General features: G+C 58.1%; 1 protein-coding gene across 1 annotated transcript; it reads left to right on the forward strand.

Moving 5' to 3' along the window:
• The first annotated feature begins 2,772 nt into the window (after positions 1 to 2,772).
• LASP1 (LIM and SH3 protein 1) lies at positions 2,773 to 19,254 on the forward strand. Its single transcript, XM_010724602.1, has 5 exons — positions 2,773 to 2,853; positions 14,495 to 14,602; positions 16,447 to 16,597; positions 16,674 to 16,768; positions 17,279 to 19,254. Exons 1-5 carry the CDS (start codon positions 2,773 to 2,775, stop codon positions 17,450 to 17,452), a joined length of 609 nt encoding a protein of 202 aa, XP_010722904.1. The 3' UTR covers positions 17,453 to 19,254.
• The last annotated feature ends 1,253 nt before the right edge of the window (positions 19,255 to 20,507 follow it).

Consider the following 20,507-nt stretch of genomic DNA (forward strand, 5'->3'; position numbering starts at 1 on the left):
GTTTCAAGCTGAGAAGTGGCTCTGTCCTGTAAACGCACCCCCAACCCCCCCGCGGGTGTCCTGGCGGGGGTTCGATTGGGGGGATGGGGGGGGATGCGCTTCCTCCTGTGCGCGCAGCCCCGCGCTGCTTTCACTGCCCGCCGTGCGTGCGGGGCTGCGGGAACAGCTCGGGGCTGCGGGGGCTTCGCTCTCTGCACCCCCCCCGCGTTAATCCTTCCTGCGGCTGCACGAGCCCTCCCGCCTCCCGGAAAGCACGACCCGATCTCTGCTTTTACAACGTCCGCGTCAGCTCCGTGCAAAGTCTGAAGGGCGGATTTGCTCGCACCGCACCGGGCGGCCGCTGCGGGGGGAGCGGTGCGGAGCGCAGGGTGACGGGTTTGCCTTTTCCCGGAGCGGAGCTCTGATATCGGCAGCGACTGATCCAAGATTCGGACGGGGGCTGAGCCGTTCGGTTGGGATCTCAGTGCCGCTGCGGCTCCCGCTGCTTTGCACGGAACGACAGCTCTGCTCGGCAACGGGAAGGGGGGGGGGGGTTCCCTGCCCAAGGCTGAGGGCTGCGATGCTTCTGCTGGGGGAGCGAACACGGGGCCCCTGTAGTGCTGCTGTGACTGTGAAGCCAAGGTGGGATTTGCTGTTAGTTCCTTAAAGCTGGCCACAAACCCAGCGGGGCTCTCCCTGTGCCGTCTTCATCCTTTGAGTCCTGAATGGTGCAGCAGCAGCAAAGGATGAGCTGTGGGTGCACACAGCTGTGAGCTCCATCCCTGTTCTGCCGCACGCAAGTGGGGATGGTGCTCTGTGCATTGCATGCCCAGCAGAGCAGCTCCGGGCTGTGGGGGTGCAGCACTGTGCGGCTGTGCCTGAGCTCTGCTCCAGGAGCTCTGAGCACCTCAACCTGGGAACTGAAAAGCAGAGCCATCAACTCTCCTGAAAAAAAAAAGCTATTTGCAGCGTGGCCTCCTTTCTCTGCTGGAGGGTGAGGGGCAGCGGGATGGGAAGTATGAAGATCTGCTGTTCCCGTGCCTGTTGTGCTGCTCCTTAGTGGCGTTGGTGTTGGTTTGTGCATATGGTGCTGTGTCGGGGTAGGGTGATGTTCAGAGGTGGCAGTGCTGAGGGCTGCAGGCAGCTCATCTCTGGGTATTCATGTTGTTATGGTGCTGCTGATGGCTGGAGGGCTGTATGTAACTTATGGGATGCTCTGAGGGTTGTTGGTCTGTCTGTCCCATCTGAAAGCACGGGGGGGAAAGTGGGCAGGATAGGAGCTGGGTGACAGCACAGGGCGGTGCAGTGCGATGCCCTGCTGCTTGGCCGCCGTTAGCAGGAAGCCGAGGAGGAACTCTCAGGAGGAACTCGCAGGAGGAAAAGCACAAATACGTTGCTGTGAGCAACTGAGAGGCGGTGAGTTGTCCTGCTCCGCTGAGTCACAGCGCCCAGGGCTGTGTTTGTGCTCGGGGTGTGGCGCTGGGGGTGGGTGGCACAGGGCTGCTGCTGCTCCTGCAGGATGAGAGCACAGAGCAGAGCACGGCGCCAGCAGTGGAAACAGATGCTTAGAAGCTCTAAGGTGGAAAAAACATTACGGGTGGAAACTGTAGCACCAGCAGCAGCTGTTCTTCCCTGTGTTTGCTCACTGCGTCGCCTGACTCAGAGCTCTGGGTGCTGTGCTGGGTGCTAAGCTGCTGGCTTGGCTCTGCTTGTTCCTTCTGTGTTTTTGTGGGGTGGCTGTGGGCACTTCGCATGCGAAGTGTGTCTGCTGATGGAGGAAGAGCCGCTGGGGTGGTGCTTTCCTTCTTCAATTCCCCCACTCAGTTCTGCTCCCCAGGCATGACTCCAAGCCCCCAGCCCCTTCCTGGGACCCTGGGCACGAGGTCACAGCAGGGCACGGCTGGAGCCAAGCATCCTGAGGGGTCACACAGCTGCTCTGAGCTGCTCTCACAGGGCTCCTTCCAGCCCCTGGGTCAGAATGGCCCTAAACGCTCCAAATGTGTCTTTAGAGTTCATTAGATGCTGCAGCCAATAACGTCGGGTTGTGATCTGAATTTTGAGCCTTTAACCTTGAGTGTGAGCTGGAAGGAGAGCTGTGCTGCTGTGATTCTGTGCCTGGCACTCAGCTGGGGTGTGCAGGGCTGGGGGAGGATGCCCAAGCCCCCTCCCCAGCATCAGGCTGCTCATCCTTATCACTCCAGCCCTGCCCTGATAAGGTGCTGCTGTGTCTTCCAGCAGTGGGGGAGAGGGCCTTGAAGTGTGTGCATAGGACGACCCATGGGGTTTGGGGAGGGCTGTGAGGGTGGGGGGGACCTTTTGGACACCCATGTTGGACTGAGTGCTGCTCATGGGGGGCTCTTCTTCTCAATCTCTATCTCACTCCCTGGGCTGGGCGTCTCTGCAGCCCCACCTGATCCACTCTCCTGCCCAGCTCTGGGCTCCCATCAGCAGAAAAACCCACAGCGGTACCTTTGAAGCTGCAAACCACAGCTGCTGGCTCTGCTGAGTGCCTGCGTGAGGAGGAGCTTTCAATCTCCTCCTCGACCTAGCCCTGTGAATTCCTGATGTGGAGATAAAGCAGCACACTGCTGTAATGCAAAGTCACAAATGCTGCTGCTGTGTTGGGGTAAGATGCATTGGGAGAGAGTCCTGGGATGGTGGGAGACCCTGCAGGGGCTGTGGGTGTCAGCACTGACATCTCTGGGCTGAGTTTTGCAGAGCAGGGCCGTGTCCCATTAGAACAGAGCCTCGTGCTGACGCTCCTCTCCTCTGTTTGCAGTTCTGGCATAAAGCATGTTTCCACTGCGAGACCTGCAAGATGACCCTCAACATGAAGAACTACAAGGGCTACGAGAAGAAGCCCTACTGCAACGCGTGAGTGCTGCCACGGGGGGTTGGGGCTGTGAGTGCTTGGGGGGGGGGCTGTGGGACTCTCCTCCCTCTCAGCAGTTGATTTTCTTATGTCCCACAATATGGGGTCCTGGAGCCCTGATGTGGTTCCGTGGGACAGTTCTCCATTGCTCTCCAGCATTTGGGAATGGGGAAATGGGTTCTGGCTGTGTCTTGGGAGCCAGCCCTGCTCAGTCTGCAGGTGAATAAGATTCTGCTGTGTTTCTTAATGTCTATAAAGCAGCTTTGCAATGAGATCTTTTGTAGCTGCTTCTTATACATCGACGGGTCTTAGGAGGCAAATGAGATGATGTGCTGCTGCTTAGCACTTGTGTAGTGAGCTCCATTCACAGAGTGCTTTAAAAACTCTAATCCTGACAACATCCTTGTAAGATGGGTATTAACCATATTAATGTCTAAGAATAGAATGGAGGAGCAATAGGGCTGTCAGTCAGTCAGCAGCGCTGCAGCAAAACCCTCTTCTGTAGCTCTGGTATTGCTGGGAGCAATGGTGGTGGAGGTGACACAACCCTGAGGGTCCTGCAGGGCTGAGACGGTGTCCTGTGTGTCCCCTTGGGGGTGGCTGTGTCCTGCAGGGTGTGAGAGCCCTCAGCAGCCCTTGTTGCAGCCAAAGCCCCCTCCCCTGTGCGCCCCGTGGGCTGGGACGTGCCCATCCCCATTTATACCACAGACCTGGGGTCCTGTTCTGCTCCTTCCCTCTGCTGCTATAAGGGAAGTGGGATAATAATGGGAAATTCCTGAGATTCCAAGGAGTCTGCGCAACCCCGACCCATCTCAGTTTCTCAACCCCCTCTGCTCCAGAGCTGCCTTTGATGCTGGCTGTGGCCTTAACTCTTTCACAGCCGCTCAGGAAGCTTTGGTTGGTCTCACAAAGACCCACATCACATTGTGCCCTTCCTGCTCCGTCTGGCCGTGCCTTAATGCGCAGGGAACTGGGAGCTGCTGGCACACAGCAGGGTGAGGCTGTGCTGCCCAATGCTGTGGGGCAGAGCGCAGGGCTCCGTGCTGCCCCAGGAGGGACAGGGGGACGTGGGGGAGCCCGGTGGGTCCTGATGCTGCGAGTGCCTGCAGGAGCTGGGGAACAGCAACGTTTACTCTGGCAGGGGAGCGGCTGCTGTGCTGAGCACAGGGTCTGCTCTGTTTGAGCCGTGGCCTTCTGCCAAATTCCGAAGTTTCTTTCTTCAAGAGAGCAGGAGGAAGAGGGCCGGGCTTCCTCCTGCTCTGCCATTGCCCTGCAATAAATCCGGGCGCAGCCTTTGGGTGGCTGCAGCTCTGGGCTCCCCGTGGCTTTGGTGCTGTGATGCAGCTGGGTGCTGCTGGGGGCGTTTGGGGCTGGGTTCGTCCCATGGGAGCACCTCGAGCTCCAGGAGGCGGAAGCAGAGGCAGAGGAAGGGCTGTATCCAGATCAGGGATGGAAGAGAGCTGAGCTGCAAAGGGGCAGAGGCTGCTGGAGAGGCAGAAGGGTTTCTCTGCCTTGTCCCACTTATGTGATCGTTCTGTTCATCTCCCTTGAGAGCACCTCCAGACAAGGCCAGGCTTCATCATATTGCTGTGGGCTTGCCTGAATTCCTGCTGATCTCAAAACAATTGCTGTGCTGAACGTGTTCAGCTCAGACAGCCCTGCTCCAGCACCCCCTGTGCTGCTGGGTTCGTTCCTTGGCTGCTCACTCAGCCCCCCCTTGTTGGGTTTGCATGAGGCGCTGCTGCTGGCTCACCCCTGCACCCCCTGTGCTGGCGAGGGGAGGGGAAAATTGCATTTTCCCCTTTGCTGAGGGGCTCTGGGCTGTGCCAATAGTGCATGGTACAAGTGTGCCAGTCCCTGCTCCCTCCATCTGCTGTGTGACCACAGCTGCACCCAGCTGTGCTGCCCTGTGTGTGCAGTGTGTCCTGAGCAATGGGGAGTGCTGTCCTCCAGCAGCCCCATCACCTTCCTTCCCACTGCTGACCCCGAGGACCCCCCCTGTGACCCCATCTCTGCTTTCCATGCAGTGCTGTCCCACACCCCTGGGGCTCTTGGAAAGAGAGGAGCCCCAGCGATGCGTTCTTGGCTCCGTGCAGTGCTCCATCTGGTAGCAGCTGCCTCTGTTCACAGTGAGCCCTCAGACTGAGGGGGGGGGTGGGGGGGGCAGGAAGGAAAAGAGGAACAACTGTGTGCCAGGAGGGTGTTTGTGTGGCACTGGGTTGGGGCTCTGGGTGGAAGGAATGCCTCTGTGCTGTGGGTAGGTGGGAGCAGGCAGTGGAGTATTTGGGGAAAGGCTCCCCCCATCCTTCTTCTGCATGGAGAGGGGTGGGTGCGTGGAAGCTTTCGTGCCACCCCTCCCCAGCCCTGGGGTTTGGAGGAGGAGCAGCACTTTCCTGCTGCAGGTATTGGGTGCCCATGCAGACACTGCCCTATTGTTGAGCTCTGCTCACAAAGCAGATGGTGAGTGAGCGTGTTTGCTGAGAAACACAATCCTGTCATCAGGGTGGGGGTCCTCACTGCAGCTCCACGCACAGCAGCAAAATCCCCAGCCCTGCGTGGGGGGGGGTTCAGTTGCAGAGCCCATTGGGCTGGGCTGCTGGTGGCTGTTGTGTTCCCAACCTTGCTTATCCATGCCTGGGGCCAGAGACCTTGTGGAAAAAACCAGTAGTGCTGCGATGCCGGCTCTGCTCCCATAAACAACACTCTGGGGGGGAGGAGGGGGGGTGGACAGGCAGTGCTCTGTTTGGGGGTGGGGGGGGACGGGGACGGGATGAGCATTGCTGCTTCCAGGAGCTGCTGCTGCTGACTTCACAGCTTGGCACACCCCGCTCTGCTTTTGCTTGAAATCTTTCCACTGTGGATGAAAGCAGGTTCTTGGAGCAGGCTGCTTGCACTGCAACACCCTCTGTAAGTTCTGGCACAGCCTCTGGGAACGGGGAGGGAGCTGAGCAAAGCCCCAGGAAGGCAGTGCAGTGCCCCTGCTCAGCACTGGGATCCCTGTGCTGGAGCTTTGCCCGTGGGTCCCCTTCTGCCTCCAGCATGGGGAGGGCACTGGGGCAGCCTTGGTGAGGAGCTCATCCTGCAGAGCTGTGCTCTGCTCGGTTTGGGCTGGGAACAGATGCTGGGAAAAGCAGCAGCTGCACACACAGAGGGCTGGCCCAGCCATTTTGGCAGCCTGAAAACACTGGGAGGAACTGAGATCCCACTCTGCAGCCTGCTCCTTTGGGGTGGGATGTTTGCAAGCTCTCTGCAAAGTAGCAGGGTGCTGTTTTCATTTAAGAAAGAACAACAGTTTATTATTGTTTAAGTGTGTCCCTGTGAGCCAGCAGCTCCATGATGGGCAGGATGTGACCGTGCAGCCTGCTGGCAGCGCTCAGCCTATTGCTCCTGCTGCATAACTCCTTGTTCCCAAAGCTGCTGTGCAGCTGTGGGGGCGATGCTCACCTCCTGGAGGTGTGGGGTTGTGCTGCACATCTGCCCAAAGCACTCGCTTGGAGCCTGTGTGTGAGGGCAAGCAGTGCACCAAGCTCTGGCAAGCACTGATTGCTGCCAAAATGCAGCACACAGTGGCCATGCAAGGAAACAGGTGCCTTGGAGTCATGCTGAAAGTGGCAACTCTTGTTCCTGTTGTCTTGCAGAAGCATCCCACTGCTGACCTTACTGGAGAAGTGTAACTCCATCTCCAAGTGCAGCCCCTCGGCTCCACGGTGGGGCTGTTATGGGGTGTATGGGAGGAGCTGCTGTGTCCCCGCCGTGCAGCTCTTTGTGGCAGCTCTTCAGGAGAGCTCCCACCCCCACGGAGGCAGCAGGGAGACAGCAGAGCCAGCTGGGGGGTGCAGAGCAGACAGACCCTGATCCCCGGTAATCCCCAGCTGCCTCCAGGTGCTGTGGGGCTGACGGCCCCAAACTGCCCCTAATGCAGCAGCCAGACAGGCTCTGTCCAGCCTGCAAAGACTGCCCTGACCTGGTTTAGTAGCACAGCACAAGGTGGCTGGAGCTCTGGGGCTGTGTTGGGGTTTGCTTCCCTTTCTGGGGGTGGGACAGCATGCATCCCCTTCTGAGGGGTGTCTTGAGCAGCTCCATGGATGGTGCCTGCAGAAAGTGAATGGGAGAGAGGCCCCAAGCAGGGATGTGCATCCCGTATCACCCTGCTCTGTGTCCCTGCATGCCGCTCTGATTTTTGCCCATCAGCAGCCCCGTTGGATCCCGAGTGTCCCATTCATTAGGCACTAATTGGATGCGGGCTGCCCACTGGAAAGGCCTGCAGTTGGTTCTCGCTTCCTCCCAAGCTCTTACTTCCCAATCCAATGCAGGAGAGTCTCCTCCTCTGAGGCGTTTGGCTCAGCACCACGGGGCCACGGTGCAGTGCCAGGACCGTAGTGGGCACAGATCCTTTTTGTGCTGGGTACCAAAGGCTGTTGCTCACTAATTGCAAGGGTAGTTTTGCTGTGTGCCACTCATGCATGGAGGAGGCAGGTTGGATGCTGAGCACCTTCCTTACCTGCACCAGTTACGGGTCTGACTGTGGGATGGAGAGCACAAGAGCACCCTGCATGGGGAGGGACACACCGTCCCCATCCCTGGTGCATTTCTGCTTCCTGCACACTCCCCCAACCCGACACAATCCGTCGGTGCTTCCTCATTAAGATTTAATTTACTGCTGTGAGCGCTGTGGCTGATTCTCATGCATACGAGATGGTTTCCCCGTTGCAGGGAGATGGACATCTGTGGTTGTGCTGAGTGTCCCCACTCCTTCGTTCCCAGCATACAGAGATGCCTTTGGAGCAGGCGGATCCCACAGCTCTGCACGGAGCTGATGCCCATCCACGGGGGATGTGGTTCACTTGGTGCATTTCCTCCCATTCCCCCAGCAGCAGATGTGGGGCTCAGGGCTGCAGCCCTGGGGAGGCTCCTGCAAAATCTAACTGACCAAAGAAGAAACCCAATGCTGTTCTGTGCCCCTCTCCTTCATCCCTCTCCAGCCCTTGCCTACACTGTGAATGGCATCAGCATCTTCCAGAAGATGATGATGATTTTGCCCTACAGCCACGGCTGTGTGGTTTCCCCCAACTTGGCAGGGGTGATTTGTGGCATTGCTTTGCAGTCCTGCAGCACTGGGGGCTTCCTCCTCCCCACACCCCATGCTCGGACCCTTCTCCATGCTATTAGCATGCCCGGAGCATTGGATGCTGTTGCCATGGAAATGGGATGATTTAGGCTCGGAGAGCACGGAGCTGTGACAGAGATGAGGCTGCAGCTCAGTGCTGCAACACTGTGATTGCCTTTGCCCTTTGCAGGAGCTGCACAGTGTCACACTGTGCTCCGCTGCTCTGCATGGCTGCTGCCCCCCAGCCCTGCGCTGAGCACAGCACCACAGCCAGCAAAGGGGTTTGGATTTTGTTGCTTTTGTGCTTAAAAAGTGGTTTTGTTCTCCTTGACCTAGTGTGAGTTAGGTAGTGGCTTCCAAGAAGCTCAGGAAGGGGCTTCGTGTTGTGACTGGGGAGCACCTGAGCTGTCCTCCAGTGCTGCTGAGCTGCAGTGATGCATGGAGTGCGTGAGTGCTGCTGCAACAGAGCCCCAGCACCCAGAGCAGCCGCCTCCTGGCACTGCACTGGGATGAAAGCACACATTTCCTGCGCCCAGGTTTGGACAGAACACTCAGTGCATGCACTGCTGGCTCTGCAGCACAATACCCTGGCTATAATGCACGTGCAGCATTCAGGAGCACCTTTCTAGCTGCAGCCCCAGCCACGCGGGCAGACCCTGCTCCTTTTGCAGCAGGCAGCAGTGGGCTGTGTGCCATGGCTGTGCTGCTGGTTGCTGCCTCTAGAACATCACTCAGGCAGAGGCTCTGCTGTGGAGCTGCAGCCACGATTCCCAGTGGATGGAGGGGGTCCAGAGATCACCCACTTGGCCACCCCTACCTACAGCTTTAGCTTCTGGGAGAACCAACAACTGAGAGCTTTCACCCCAGCACTTTGGCCGATGGCAAAGCCCCCCCGGTGCTGCTGTGTTGGGTTTGGTCAGCGTGGGGGTGGCAATGCAGAGCCCAGCAGCCCCCAGCTGGGTGGATGCTGTGCCCCAACACCATGCCCAGCCATGGTGGGAGCAGAGCCTGAGCACACAGTGTCGTATCCCCCCCGTCAGATTAATCTAAACAGAGATTAAACCGTATCCTCGGGGCGGTCTGTGATCTGCTCTCATCCAGCACTGCTCCTTGTCCCTCTCAACTGCTGCTGAGCTTCCTTTCCCCTTTCTGCAAACCACATCTGCTTCGTCTGCTTTCTGGGTGTGCGTGGGGGGGTTCTCTGTTTTCTCAGCGTGGCTCTGGAGTCTATTTTTGTTGTCTCACTTCCTGCATTGCTGTGTGAGGTATGTGCTGCTCTCAGGTCCGTGTCTCAGTGTCGTGGTGCAGATGGTTTCCTGCTGCACTGACCACAGGACAGCCGTGGGCAGAGCTCTGCTCACACTGTGTGCAGTCATTTCCCTGTGGTGGCTCTCAGGGCACAGCCTGGGGCTGTCAGATCCACGGGGCTCCCACATGGTACAGGTAGGGATGGGGCTGCAGCTCCCCATAGGTCAGGGCTCACTTTGTCTGCCAGTGTGGGAGCTGTGGGCTGCCTGGTGCAGGGAGAGCAACGGGGCTGGGATGGGGTCAGAGCTGTGTGCATGGGCAGCAGATGCATCTGCAGGGTTTGCAGGTTTATTTTCAGCCCTGCTCACCTCCTTCCGGAGCCGCCGTGGAGAAGGAGAGCTGCCTTGTCTGGGCTTTCAGGAGGGTTTGTTCAAGCAAAGGGAGGTGGATGTGAGCTGGGGGTGCTGCTGCTCTGTGCCCCCAGACCCAAAGTGCTGCATCTGGGGGCAGATGCCATCTCACGTGGTGGTGCCTGGCAATGGATTTGCTCATGGAACCCCCCCACGTTCCAGCAGCTTTGCCTCTGCTTTTCCACCTTCCTGGGAGGGGGAAGGGCTGCATGAAGTGTTCCCATCTCGGGGGGAGCTCCCAGCGTTTGTGTCAGATGTTCACCTCCTGCCACGCGTGAGTTCACCCCACTGCACATCTGTGCTGATAGCAGAGGCTGTGTGTGGCACTGCAGGAATGCAGCCCGGCCGTGGCTCTCCTGCTTTACAGCCCCGTGTTGGGCACATGCTAAGCAATCACCCAACGTGTGGGATGGGTGTAGGTGAGAAGTGCCCCGGGTCAGACACCGTTCTGCTGACGGAGCTCCTGCTGGGTGGTGATATCCTTCATGTGAGGTCTGTGGCTGAAACTGCAGCAGAACGAGCAAGGAGAGCTCTGGGCTCCTCTGAGCCATCCTGCTGGGAGGCAGAGCGGTGTAAACCAAAATGTTTACTTGGACTGATGTTACCAGTGGTGGCAACTGATGGTCCTGGTGAAGGTGTCCTGGGGTCCATCCAGAACTCGGGCACAAACCTGCAAAGATATTTTCCTCTGGGAAAAAATAATTATGTAAAAAAAGCCAAACTCTCCTGATCCGCTTTTCCTCAAGAAAGCAGCAGTGTGCAGAGCGGATGGCTGCTCCAGGAGTACACCTCCAGCACAGTGCTATGGAGAGGGGTGGGCACCCAGTGCTGATGCTGTCCTTTCCCCCCCACAGACACTACCCGAAGCAGTCCTTCACCATGGTGGCAGACACTCCCGAGAACCTGCGCCTAAAGCAGCAGAGCGAGCTGCAGAGCCAGGTAAGCATGCACTGTGCTGCAGAGCCAGGTGAGCTGCATTGTGCTGCAGAGCCAGGTAAGCATGCACTGTGCTGCAGAGCCAGGTAAGCATGCACTGTGCTGCAGAGCCAGGTGAGCTGCACTGTGCTGCAGAGCCAGGTAAGCATGCACTGTGCTGCAGAGCCAGGTGAGCTGCATTGTGCTCTGTGCTTTGTGCTGCGCCTCATTGTGCTGCGTTCTCTGCTCCGGTGCTTCCCCGGCGCGCAGCAGGAGAGGCGTGCGTGGGGCGTGGGTCTGTTTTGCTGTTTGCTGTTCCACTCATTTGTGGTGGCTGTGAGCTGCCTCCCCCAGGCACCCCCAGCCCCGCAGTGGGATTTTCCCTGCTGGCAGCCAGCATTGCAGTGGGGTGAAATGGAAAGGAGGGGCGTGCGCTCTGCGGGCGCCAATTTTGGGTAAACCCGAAGGTTGGAGGGATTGGAAGCTGTGGCAGGCAAAAAATGAGCAGATGGAACAGATACCGGGAGGTGCGGATAAAGTGGGAAGAGGGGAGGCTGTGTGAGGAGGGAGCTGAGCAGACGTGCCCCATTCTGTGCCATGGGGTGTCCCAGAAGTCCCCAGCTCCAGGCACTGCTCCTCCTGGCGTGTTGGAATTGCTCTGGGTGGGCAGCAGGCAGAGCTGCAGTGGGAGAGAACGCGTGCAGGGGCACTTCTGGCTTGGGTCACCATCTCTGGGGAGAGCACAGGATGTGGCCACTGTTCTGGGAATCTCTTTTACTTCTTTTTTCTTTTTTATTTCCTTCAATGGAAAGGGGCAAAGAGGAATGGGCAGAGAGTTCACCCAGAGCTGTCAGCATTGGCTCAGCGCAGTGCTGGCAGCGGGTGGGCAGAACAGGGTTGGGGTTTGCCCAGGGTTGGTGTGAGGTGAGCAGTCATCCTTTGGGGTCAGCGTGTTCCCCTCCACGTGCCTGGAGGAAACGCTGCCCTCCTCCTCCTCCTCTCCCCGTGAGCCTGGAGCCACCAGGAGCTGGAAAGCAAACAGAGTGGGGGTCAGGACCTCACCTGGTGGCAGATAGAGCTGTGCTTTGCAAGGCCAGCCCTGCCCAGCAGCACCCTGTGCGCCTGGATGGAGCTCAGCCCGGGTTCACTCTGTGCTCCAAGGAGCCACAAAGGGGACACAGTTGCTTTTCCTCAGTAATAATCCAGAGAACACTGCACCGTGTGCTCTGCAGCCCCCGGTGCTGCTTTTCCAATGAGCTCAGCTCTTCATTATCTCTTGCTTATTAAAGTAGACCCCGGGGAGGGGGTGCTGGCACTGCCTGGGCTTTTCTGCAGCTCACTGGGACGCTCGGCTCCCCGTGCTGTGTGCTGTGCTGGATGTGCCTGGAAATGAAAGTAGGTTCCATCCTCTGCATGAGGTCGGTGCGGGGTGTCACCCATCCCATTTCCCTCTGCACTGAGTGTCTGGAGAGCGGTGCTCAGACCTGGACATCTGCTGTGCCTGGAGCAGGTACAGTGCCCTGGGAGGTGCTGGGGGCTGCATCCCAGTCCTGCGCTGCTCCTCCACCGCTGCAGTGTGCATGGACCCTTCTTAAAGGAAGGGCCTGGAACAGACACGCTGTGTTGTCTTAACATTCCCAAATGCTCAGCTACTGCTGTATCTTGTGGGAGGGGAAGCAAAGCTCTGTGCACAGCCCCCAACACTGCAGGGGTGATGTGGGCACTGGCACTGAGAGCAGCACGTTGTGGGTTGGCTCAAAACGTGGCACGAGAGGGGCTGGGGTTGCAGCCAGGGGCTTCCAGTCTGTGGGACAGTGGCACCCACATCTTGGTGCTGGATGGGCTGAGGGCATGGCTCTAAGAGCAGGAGGGAGCAGAAGGGATGGGTAGCAGTGGGACAGGGAGCTGCCCAGAGCCCCCCATGGAGGACAGACCCTGAATGTGCTACAGATAGGATCTTAGTGCCTTTCTTCTGCCCACAAAGGGACTCTCCTGTTTTGTATTTCTCCAAGTGCTCCAGCTAAAGCTGCCACTGCTGTGTTTTGTGGACAGCCTCATAGGGACAGCAGGAGCTGAGCAGACCCCTCAGAGAGCCCTTCTGAAGCAGGAGCCGGGCTTGGGCTGTAAACTGGAGCTGATGGTTGGGAGCTGTGTTAGGGAAGGGGCAGTCAGAGGGTCTGTGACCTCCGTGGGGCTGCTGCCTGCTGGAGCTCTGCAGTCCGCGCTTCCCTTCACAGCTGTGTTTGTGGGTGACCCCAATAGGGGTGATCTGCCAAACCCACACCCCAGCAGGACCGGCAGAGCCGGTTGTGCACCGGTAACGGGGCTGCATGCAGATCCACCACCTTCCTCCTTTATTTGTGTTTATGGAGAGGGCGTCTTCTGTTCCGGTCACTGTAGACGCTGGATAATAACAGCCTGTGTAGTTAAATGTGTCTGCAAAGTGACAGCTTTTACGCCTGCAGCCTCTTCTTGCAGCCCACGTGCGGTGAGCAAATCGCAGGTTTCCCCTTCTGTGGTTACTCCCGGATGCTAAAAATGGGCATTTTGGGAGCAGCCGCCCTGCCTGAGCACTGCAGGTACCCACAGCACGGGGCAGGCACCGGCTGCTCCTTATAAGGGCAGGGAGAAGCAGAAAATTGCCCATTCCGAGCACTTCCTCCCTCCTTCCGCCGTCTGTCCTGGCCACGATGGTGGCTGCAGCACTGCAGTGTCCCCTGCTCCGTGTTTTCGCCTCCCAACACCATCCCAGTGCCCCTGCCCTGCTCTGATTGCCACGGGGCAGAACCTCCTCTGCAGCACGCACTGTGCCCCAACGTCCTGGCATCAGTCCCCCTGCATTCAGGCCAGCCTCAAATGGGATCCTCTTGGGCTGCATTGCTCTAACCTGGATGTTATAGGAAGAAAAAGAGAGGGGTGAGATTCAGGAGGGTAAATGTACGGAATGTCAAGGGAACTGCTTAGCCCTGTGATGAGCTTCTTGCTTGAGGATGCTCTGCCTTTCCTTCTCTTGCTTGCTGAGCTGTGCATTTGCAGCCCGATGCGTAACACCCCGAGGTTGCTCCTTCCTAATGGCAGCGTTTGGGATGTGTCCCTTACCCCAACCAGCTCTCTCCCTCATTGCCACGGGCAGACAGAGGCTTCTGCCCTGAAATTGGCCTCTTGGTTCCTCCTTGATGTGCTTTGGCATCTCGGTCACGTTGTTAACCTCCCAGGGAGGTTTCTGCAGCCCGGTTCATTAAACCTTTCCTTTCTAAGTCACATCAGAGTTACCAGTCGTGGATCATGCCATGTGTGCTGTGGCTGTGGGGAAGGGGTGGAGGCTCCGTAGCTCCCTAGCTTGCATTTCTGCTTCTGTGCAGGGCAGCAGCAATGTGTTTGCAAGGTGCAGCTCAGGGCTGTGTGCTGGAAACGTGGTCTGAACGCTGCACAGAGCTATTGAAAAGCATGCAAGGGGATGAGTGAAATAAAGCAGGGCTCTGCTGGTGCTCTGCTGGAAGCGATGCTGATGGCAGTCTGGCAAACAAATAGGGATGCTTGGTTCTGCTGGCCTCCAGCCCCGCAGCCTGTTCTGTGATGGCCGTCCTGGGCCTTTTCTGTCCCTCAATGTCCCCTGGTGGGGCAGTGGGTGCAGCTCATGGAGCCCTCAGGACCCACATATGGGCAGAGAGCTGCGGCTGAGCTGACCTGCAGTGGCAGCCTGCAGGAAATGCAAAGTGAATCCAAGTGACCCCAGCCCTGCTGAGAGAGCAACAGGATGAGCAGAGCACAGGAAGCTGTTGTGTTTCAGCTCTTGGCAGCGGCTCGTTTTGCTGTTAGCAGATACATTACGGGGGCTCCTGCACAGAGCCAAGACTCAGACAGAGCTGCTGTGGGGACAGTGAGGTCCGTCTGGGTGAGCAGAGCAGCTCCACACACTTCATTCCCCCGCAGCTCACTGTGTTTGTTCTTGATCCCACCCAGATTCGCTACAAGGAGGAGTTTGAGAAGAACAAGGGGAAAGGCTTCAGCGTGGTGGCTGACACCCCGGAGCTGCAGCGAATCAAAAAGACTCAGGATCAGATCAGCAACGTGAGTGCCTTCTGATCGCTGTGCCTGATGCTGCTGCGCTCCTCTGCTGCGGAGCTGTGAGCTGCTGGGGGGAGAAGGGGAGCACACAGCATCACCTGAGCTGTCACTGTACCTCATTGTCACCCGGGCCATCAGCATAGCCCCACTGAGCACGCAGCACCATGTGGAGCTCTGGGCCGTGTCTACCAGCTCTCCCTTTCTAAAAACAAGAAGCCCAGGTCTGGGTTGGCTATCAGGCTGCATCCTGCTCCCCCCATCCCTGTCCGGGTGCTGTGTGCAGGATGTGGATGGCTGTTTCCGTGGTGAAGGAGGAGGATGCACACACACACGTACACACACACACACACACACACACACGTACATACATACATACATACATACATACATACATACACACACAGCTGCTGCATGGGGTGCAGCCGACCTGGGGCACAGTGACACGGCTGCCTGCAGCAGTGCATCCCTTCAGCAGCACACAGAGGGTTAATTAACCTTTAGCTGCTGGTAAAAGTCATGTGCACAGCCCTTATCTAACAGCCCAAGCTATTGCAAAACCTGGCCCAGCAGCAAGCCAGGAGGTTCCTCGCTGAGTCCTGGGCCTGCCTTGAGAGCTGCAGCTTTCATGCAAAATGCTTTGGGTTTCGGAAAGCTGCCGTGCCTGTGCAAGGAGAGGGAGCCCACATGAAGGAGCTCCTAGACACACACAAACACAGCACACCCCGTGGGGCTGGAGGCAGCTGTTTGTTCCCTCTCCTTTTGATCCCATTGTGCAGCTCTGGGCAGCACATGGGGGGCTGCGGGGAGTTATCCGCACATCCAGCCCCAGACCTGAAGGCTCTGCCTGAACTGGGGGCTGCCGGGTGGATTTTCCTGCACAGGAGGCGTTCAGAGCCCCGCAGGCATCTGTCTGCCAGCTTGGCACGGCCGTGACCCACTTAGCAGCCCCTGCATGCAGCCTGCTGTGCCAACAGGGCTCTGCACCGCGGGGGGGGGTGAGCAGCACAGGGGCTGCAGGCTGAGCTGCAGCGCTGCCCCAAAGCATGAGGTGCAGATGCAGCCCTGCACAGCAGGAAACCCTCCTGGGGACGGAGCTGTGCAGATCCCAACGCTGTGCCTCTGAGCACGGGGAAAGTGCAGTCAGTTCTGCAGCAGCATCCCCATCCCTGCAGCTCTGCTCCGGGCTTTGCCTCCCGCCTGCAGGGAGCCCTCTGGAGTGCCCTTCAGTGCAGCACTGTTTAACCAGCAGACAAATGGGCTCCAGGTGCTTCCCAATGGCAGGGTATTCATTAACATGAGCAGCTATTAATTTTTACACCGTGCCCATGGTTGGGTTAACCCTTTGCTGCAGTGTGTGCAGGGTGGGATTGCTGAAGGTGCTTCTGCTCTGTGCTCCTGCGGTGCAGGGGGTTGGGAGGCTGCTCCTGAGCTTCACCCGTGCCTGGAAACCTCACAGATCCCACCCCAGGACCCTGAAGTCCTCCTTCCCCTGGGCATGAGGGGGAGTCACCCATTTCAGGCTGCCCGGTCCTCCCCATGCACCTTAGCGTGCATCCTGACCGCAGTGATTCTCTGCCTCTTCTCCAGGCAGAGGCTTTGGGAGCCTCTTGTTCATTCTGCACACACCTGAATGCTGAACCCTTCCTCATTTGGGGCACCACTGCTTTAATGGGGTTTCCCTCCTTCCCCTTCCTATGCCCACTCCCATCTCGAAGCAGCCACTGTGCTTCCTGCCCTGCTGCCCTTGTGAAAAGCAGCAGGCTGGGACCAAAGGATGCTGCTGGGGGGCCGGGGCCTGCAGAGTTGCCTGGGCTGCACTCTGACCTCTCTCTCATCCTCCTCCGTAGATCAAATACCATGAAGAGTTTGAGAGGAGCAGGATGGGCCCCAGCCCCAGCGAGGGCGCAGAGATGGAGCGCAGGAACTCCCAGGAAAGCGCCAATTACCGACGGCCGGAGCAGCACCAACCACAGCACCACGTCCAGCCCAGTAACCCGGGTAAGGGCCGTCCCAGCACCTGGGGGCTTCGCGTGGCAGCAGATCCTGGTGCTAATGGTCTGTTCTTCCTGCCCAGTTTACCAGCAGCAGCCACCAGCCTCGCAGTCCTATGGCTACAAGGAGCCTGCAGCGCCCGCCTCCACGCAGCGCAGTGCACCGTCCGCAGCGGGGGTGAGTGAGGGGTCTTCAGGGTCCCTTCCAGCCCACACTGTTCGGTGATCCTGTGGTCTTTGAGGTCCCTTCCAACCCAAACCATTCATTGATCCTATGCTCTTTGAGATCCCTTCCAAACCATTCTGTGGTTCTATGAACTTCAAAGACCCTTCTAATCCAAACCATTCATTGATCCTATGATCTTTGAGGTCCCTTTCAACCCAAACCATTCATTGATCCTGCAGTCTTCGAGGCCCCTTCCAACCCAACCATTCTGTGGTTCAATGATCTTCAAGGCCCCTTCCAACCCAACCATTCTGTGGTTCAATGATCTTCAAGGTCCCTTCCAACCCAACCATTCTGTGGTTCAATGATCTTCAAGGTCCCTTCCAACCCCAACCATTCTATGGTTCTACAGCCTTTGAGGTCCTTTCCAACCCAAACCATTTGGTGATCCCGTGATTCTTTGATCCCGTGGCTATTGCTGGCACAGCCCTGTGTTCCCCACTGACCTCTCTCTCCCCACAGAAGCGTTTCCGTGCCGTCTATGATTACAACGCGGCCGATGAAGACGAGGTCTCCTTCCAGGATGGTGACACCATCATCAACGTGCAGCAGATCGACGACGGTTGGATGTACGGCACGGTGGAACGCACGGGCGACACGGGCATGCTGCCCGCCAACTACGTGGAAGCAATCTGAGGGGGTTGGAGCCAAACCTCCCCACCCCGTGGCCCCGGTGCGCGCGCGTCTCTCTCCCCCAGCATCCCTTCCCTCTGCCGGAGCCGCGTCCCGACGTCTCGGTTTCTTTGTGTTTCTGCAGCCGCCTCTGGTTTCTCTCGCCAATGTAGCTTTGTTCTCGCTCTGTCGGGACTGAGGGTCTCTCTGCGAGGGATGGCGGGGGCTCTGGGACCAAATGTTTCTCCCTCTGCCTTCCTCCTCTCTTCCGCAGGGGATGGGGCGCACACACCAGGCTGGGCTCCCCCCCGTTGTGTGGGAATGCATGGGGAGGGAGGAGCAGAATCATTTCCTTAGGACCAAACATCCCAACTCTTGGGGGCAGGGGGGGATGCTGGGGGGACCAGCTGGCAGCACCTGCCCTGCGCTGCTCCAGCTCTACTCGTCCCATTGCTTCCCCTGGCTCTCTGTCTGCAGTTCCTATTCTGACTGCACTCCCTCAGTCCTCAGTGTTGCAAACCAGAAGAATATTTGTGGTTAAAATCTTTAAAAAATATATTTTCTTGGGATTCAGAGTGGTTCCAGGCAGCCCTGGGAGCAGCTCCTGCTGCTTCTTTGGGGTCCAGCTGCCTCATTCTGCATCCCAGGCTGAGTGGTGCCACTGTGCAGGAGCACCTACTGCCCTGACCTCATGTCCCCCCGCAGCTCTGGTTCTCCCCTTTTGGGTCCCCATCCCTGTGCCTCTTTGGGCCGAGTGTGACATATCTCCCCGCTCTGTCACCGCACTGGGACTGTGCTGGGGGCTGTCCCTGCTGGCAGCAGAAGCGGGGAGGGGGGGTTGTGCACCCCGAGCCCTGCGCCATCCCCCACCTCTCACCCGTTGGTCCCCAGTGGTGGTGGCCGCTGATGTTGGATCGCATCATGGACCAAGATTTCAAAGCACATCTCTGACTCCTTCCAGTTCAGGCTGGGGAGGTCCCAGAGCTGAAGGTATAACTGGAAACCTGCAGCCAGGTGCTCATGTCCCAAAGGACCAAAGTGACCGAGTTCAGACAGCCCTCAGCTCTGCCTGGGGACAATGCCATGGGATGGGGGAGGACCCCGCTGGGAACATCCCACCCCTCTCCTGCCTCCATCCCACCAGGGTGGGCTGCATGGGCTGGAGGTTCGCTCGGTGCTACACAGGCAGCGCAGGAGGAGGGAAGGGGGCAGAGAGTCCACATTCCCTCCCCATAACCCTGTCCTTCATCATCCTTGTCTGGGAAATAGTGGGGGGAGTGTCAATGTGAATAAACCGTTTTTTAATGGACCAAATAACACAGGTGATCACGTTTTGGTATACAGACCTTTTTTTAATGCTACCTTGGAACCATTGTCCTGAGTCTCCGCGCCCCTTCTCCCCCACCGTGGGAAACAAACCTCTTACTGCTTCATTTCTGCCTTTTCTCTCGACTTATGCACTTTTTTGCCTTTTTTCATAGCTGAAAAGCACCTAAACCTGTATTTAAAATAAATAAATGAATAAAAAACGTTTAAAAAAAAAAAGAAAAAGAAAAGAAAGAAAGAAAAAGAAATGGAAAAGCTGAATCGCTTCTCGTCCAATGTGAAATAAACCTCGCCCTTCTCGGCTGCCCGGTCAGGTCTCAGTGCTTAGAAGGTTTTTCCTTTGGATCCACCACTTGGTTGGGGTCTGTCCTCATGCTTTCCTTCCCGTGGGGCTGAGCACCCACCGACAATCCATCCTTTGGCCTTTTTAACCCAACCCTCGAATGGAACAGACCGACTGATCCTCCTCGGTTTCCTCCACAATAAAAGTATGGTTTCTACCTGCTCGTGGTGCTGGTGTCATTGCAGTGTTCCCTCGTGCCCCGGGGACACACAGGGACCTGGAGGCACGGGGACCCTGCAGATCCTTGTCCCTGGGTGCAGCCCAGGGGGGTTCAGCGTCTGATCCAGCCCTGAGCAGGGGGTGAGGCTCAGAGGTGCGTGGCTCTGCTGGCCCCGTTGCCTCGCCCAGCACCGTTTGCAGTTCCTATTCCATCTACGCTCCCTTCGGTAATGCAAACCAGAAGAACGCTTGCAGTTAAAAACTCAAGAAATCCTTATTTCTTAGGAAACCTTCCTTGGGAAATCCTTTCCTGCGATTCTGAGTGGTGCTGCACAGCTCCGGGAGCGGCTTCTGCTGCTTTTTGGGGTTTGCTGCCCCGTTCTGCATCCCGGGCTGAGCTGTGCTGGATGTCATCCGCACCCACAGAAAAAAAAAATAAACCCGGCTGCGTGGCCGCCGCTGCCGCTCACGGATTGCTTTGGGACGGACCGAAATGGGGTGAAAACCCAAAGGCAAAGGGAGCTGCGAAGGGTCCCGCTTGGATGCGGGGCGGCGGGCGGCGGCACCGCTCTGCTGGGAGCAGCTCCCGGTGTGGGGTGAAGCCCTTTCCAGGCGGACATGGGGTCCCCGGGGCATCTCGGGCTGATGGAGCTCAACCGGAGCCTCCGGGAGCGCCGTGCGGGGCCGCAGCCGGGCTGCACGCGTGCGCCCACCCTTTTCTCTCCCAGTCGGCTGCGGGGATCGGCATCGCCTCTCCGGGCTGCGGGGGTCAGCATCGCCTTCCCGAGCTGCGGGGCTGTAGGACTGTAAGGTTGTAGGGCTGTAGGGTTGTAGGGCTGTAGGGCTGCGCGACGCGCGGAGGGAACGTCGGGGTCGGCGCTGGGGACACGGCTGAGCCCCGGCGGCCGCTCGATCCTCGCCATGCTGGATATTTTCATCCTGATGTTCTTCGCCATCATCGGCCTGGTCATCCTGTCCTACATCATCTACATGCTGTAGGGGACGCGGCGGGGGATGAGGCTCCCAGCAGAGCCCGGCGCAGGTGAGCCGAGCGCTGATTACTGGGCAGGACCGGGGGGGGAGGGGGGACGGGGGGGGAAGATGTATTTATTGATGTTTTCTGCACGGGGAGGGAAGGAACGCACAGACGGCCGTTGCTCCGAGCGGATCGCTCCGTGGAAGCCCCCGACCCCCTCCCTCGGGTGTAGCTCCTCCCGGTGCTCTGCTTCGGTTCCTTGGCAGAGGAGGGAC

This window comes from Meleagris gallopavo, chromosome 29 (genome assembly GCF_000146605.3).
Source record: "Meleagris gallopavo isolate NT-WF06-2002-E0010 breed Aviagen turkey brand Nicholas breeding stock chromosome 29, Turkey_5.1, whole genome shotgun sequence".
Taxonomy (NCBI): Eukaryota; Metazoa; Chordata; class Aves; order Galliformes; family Phasianidae; genus Meleagris; species Meleagris gallopavo.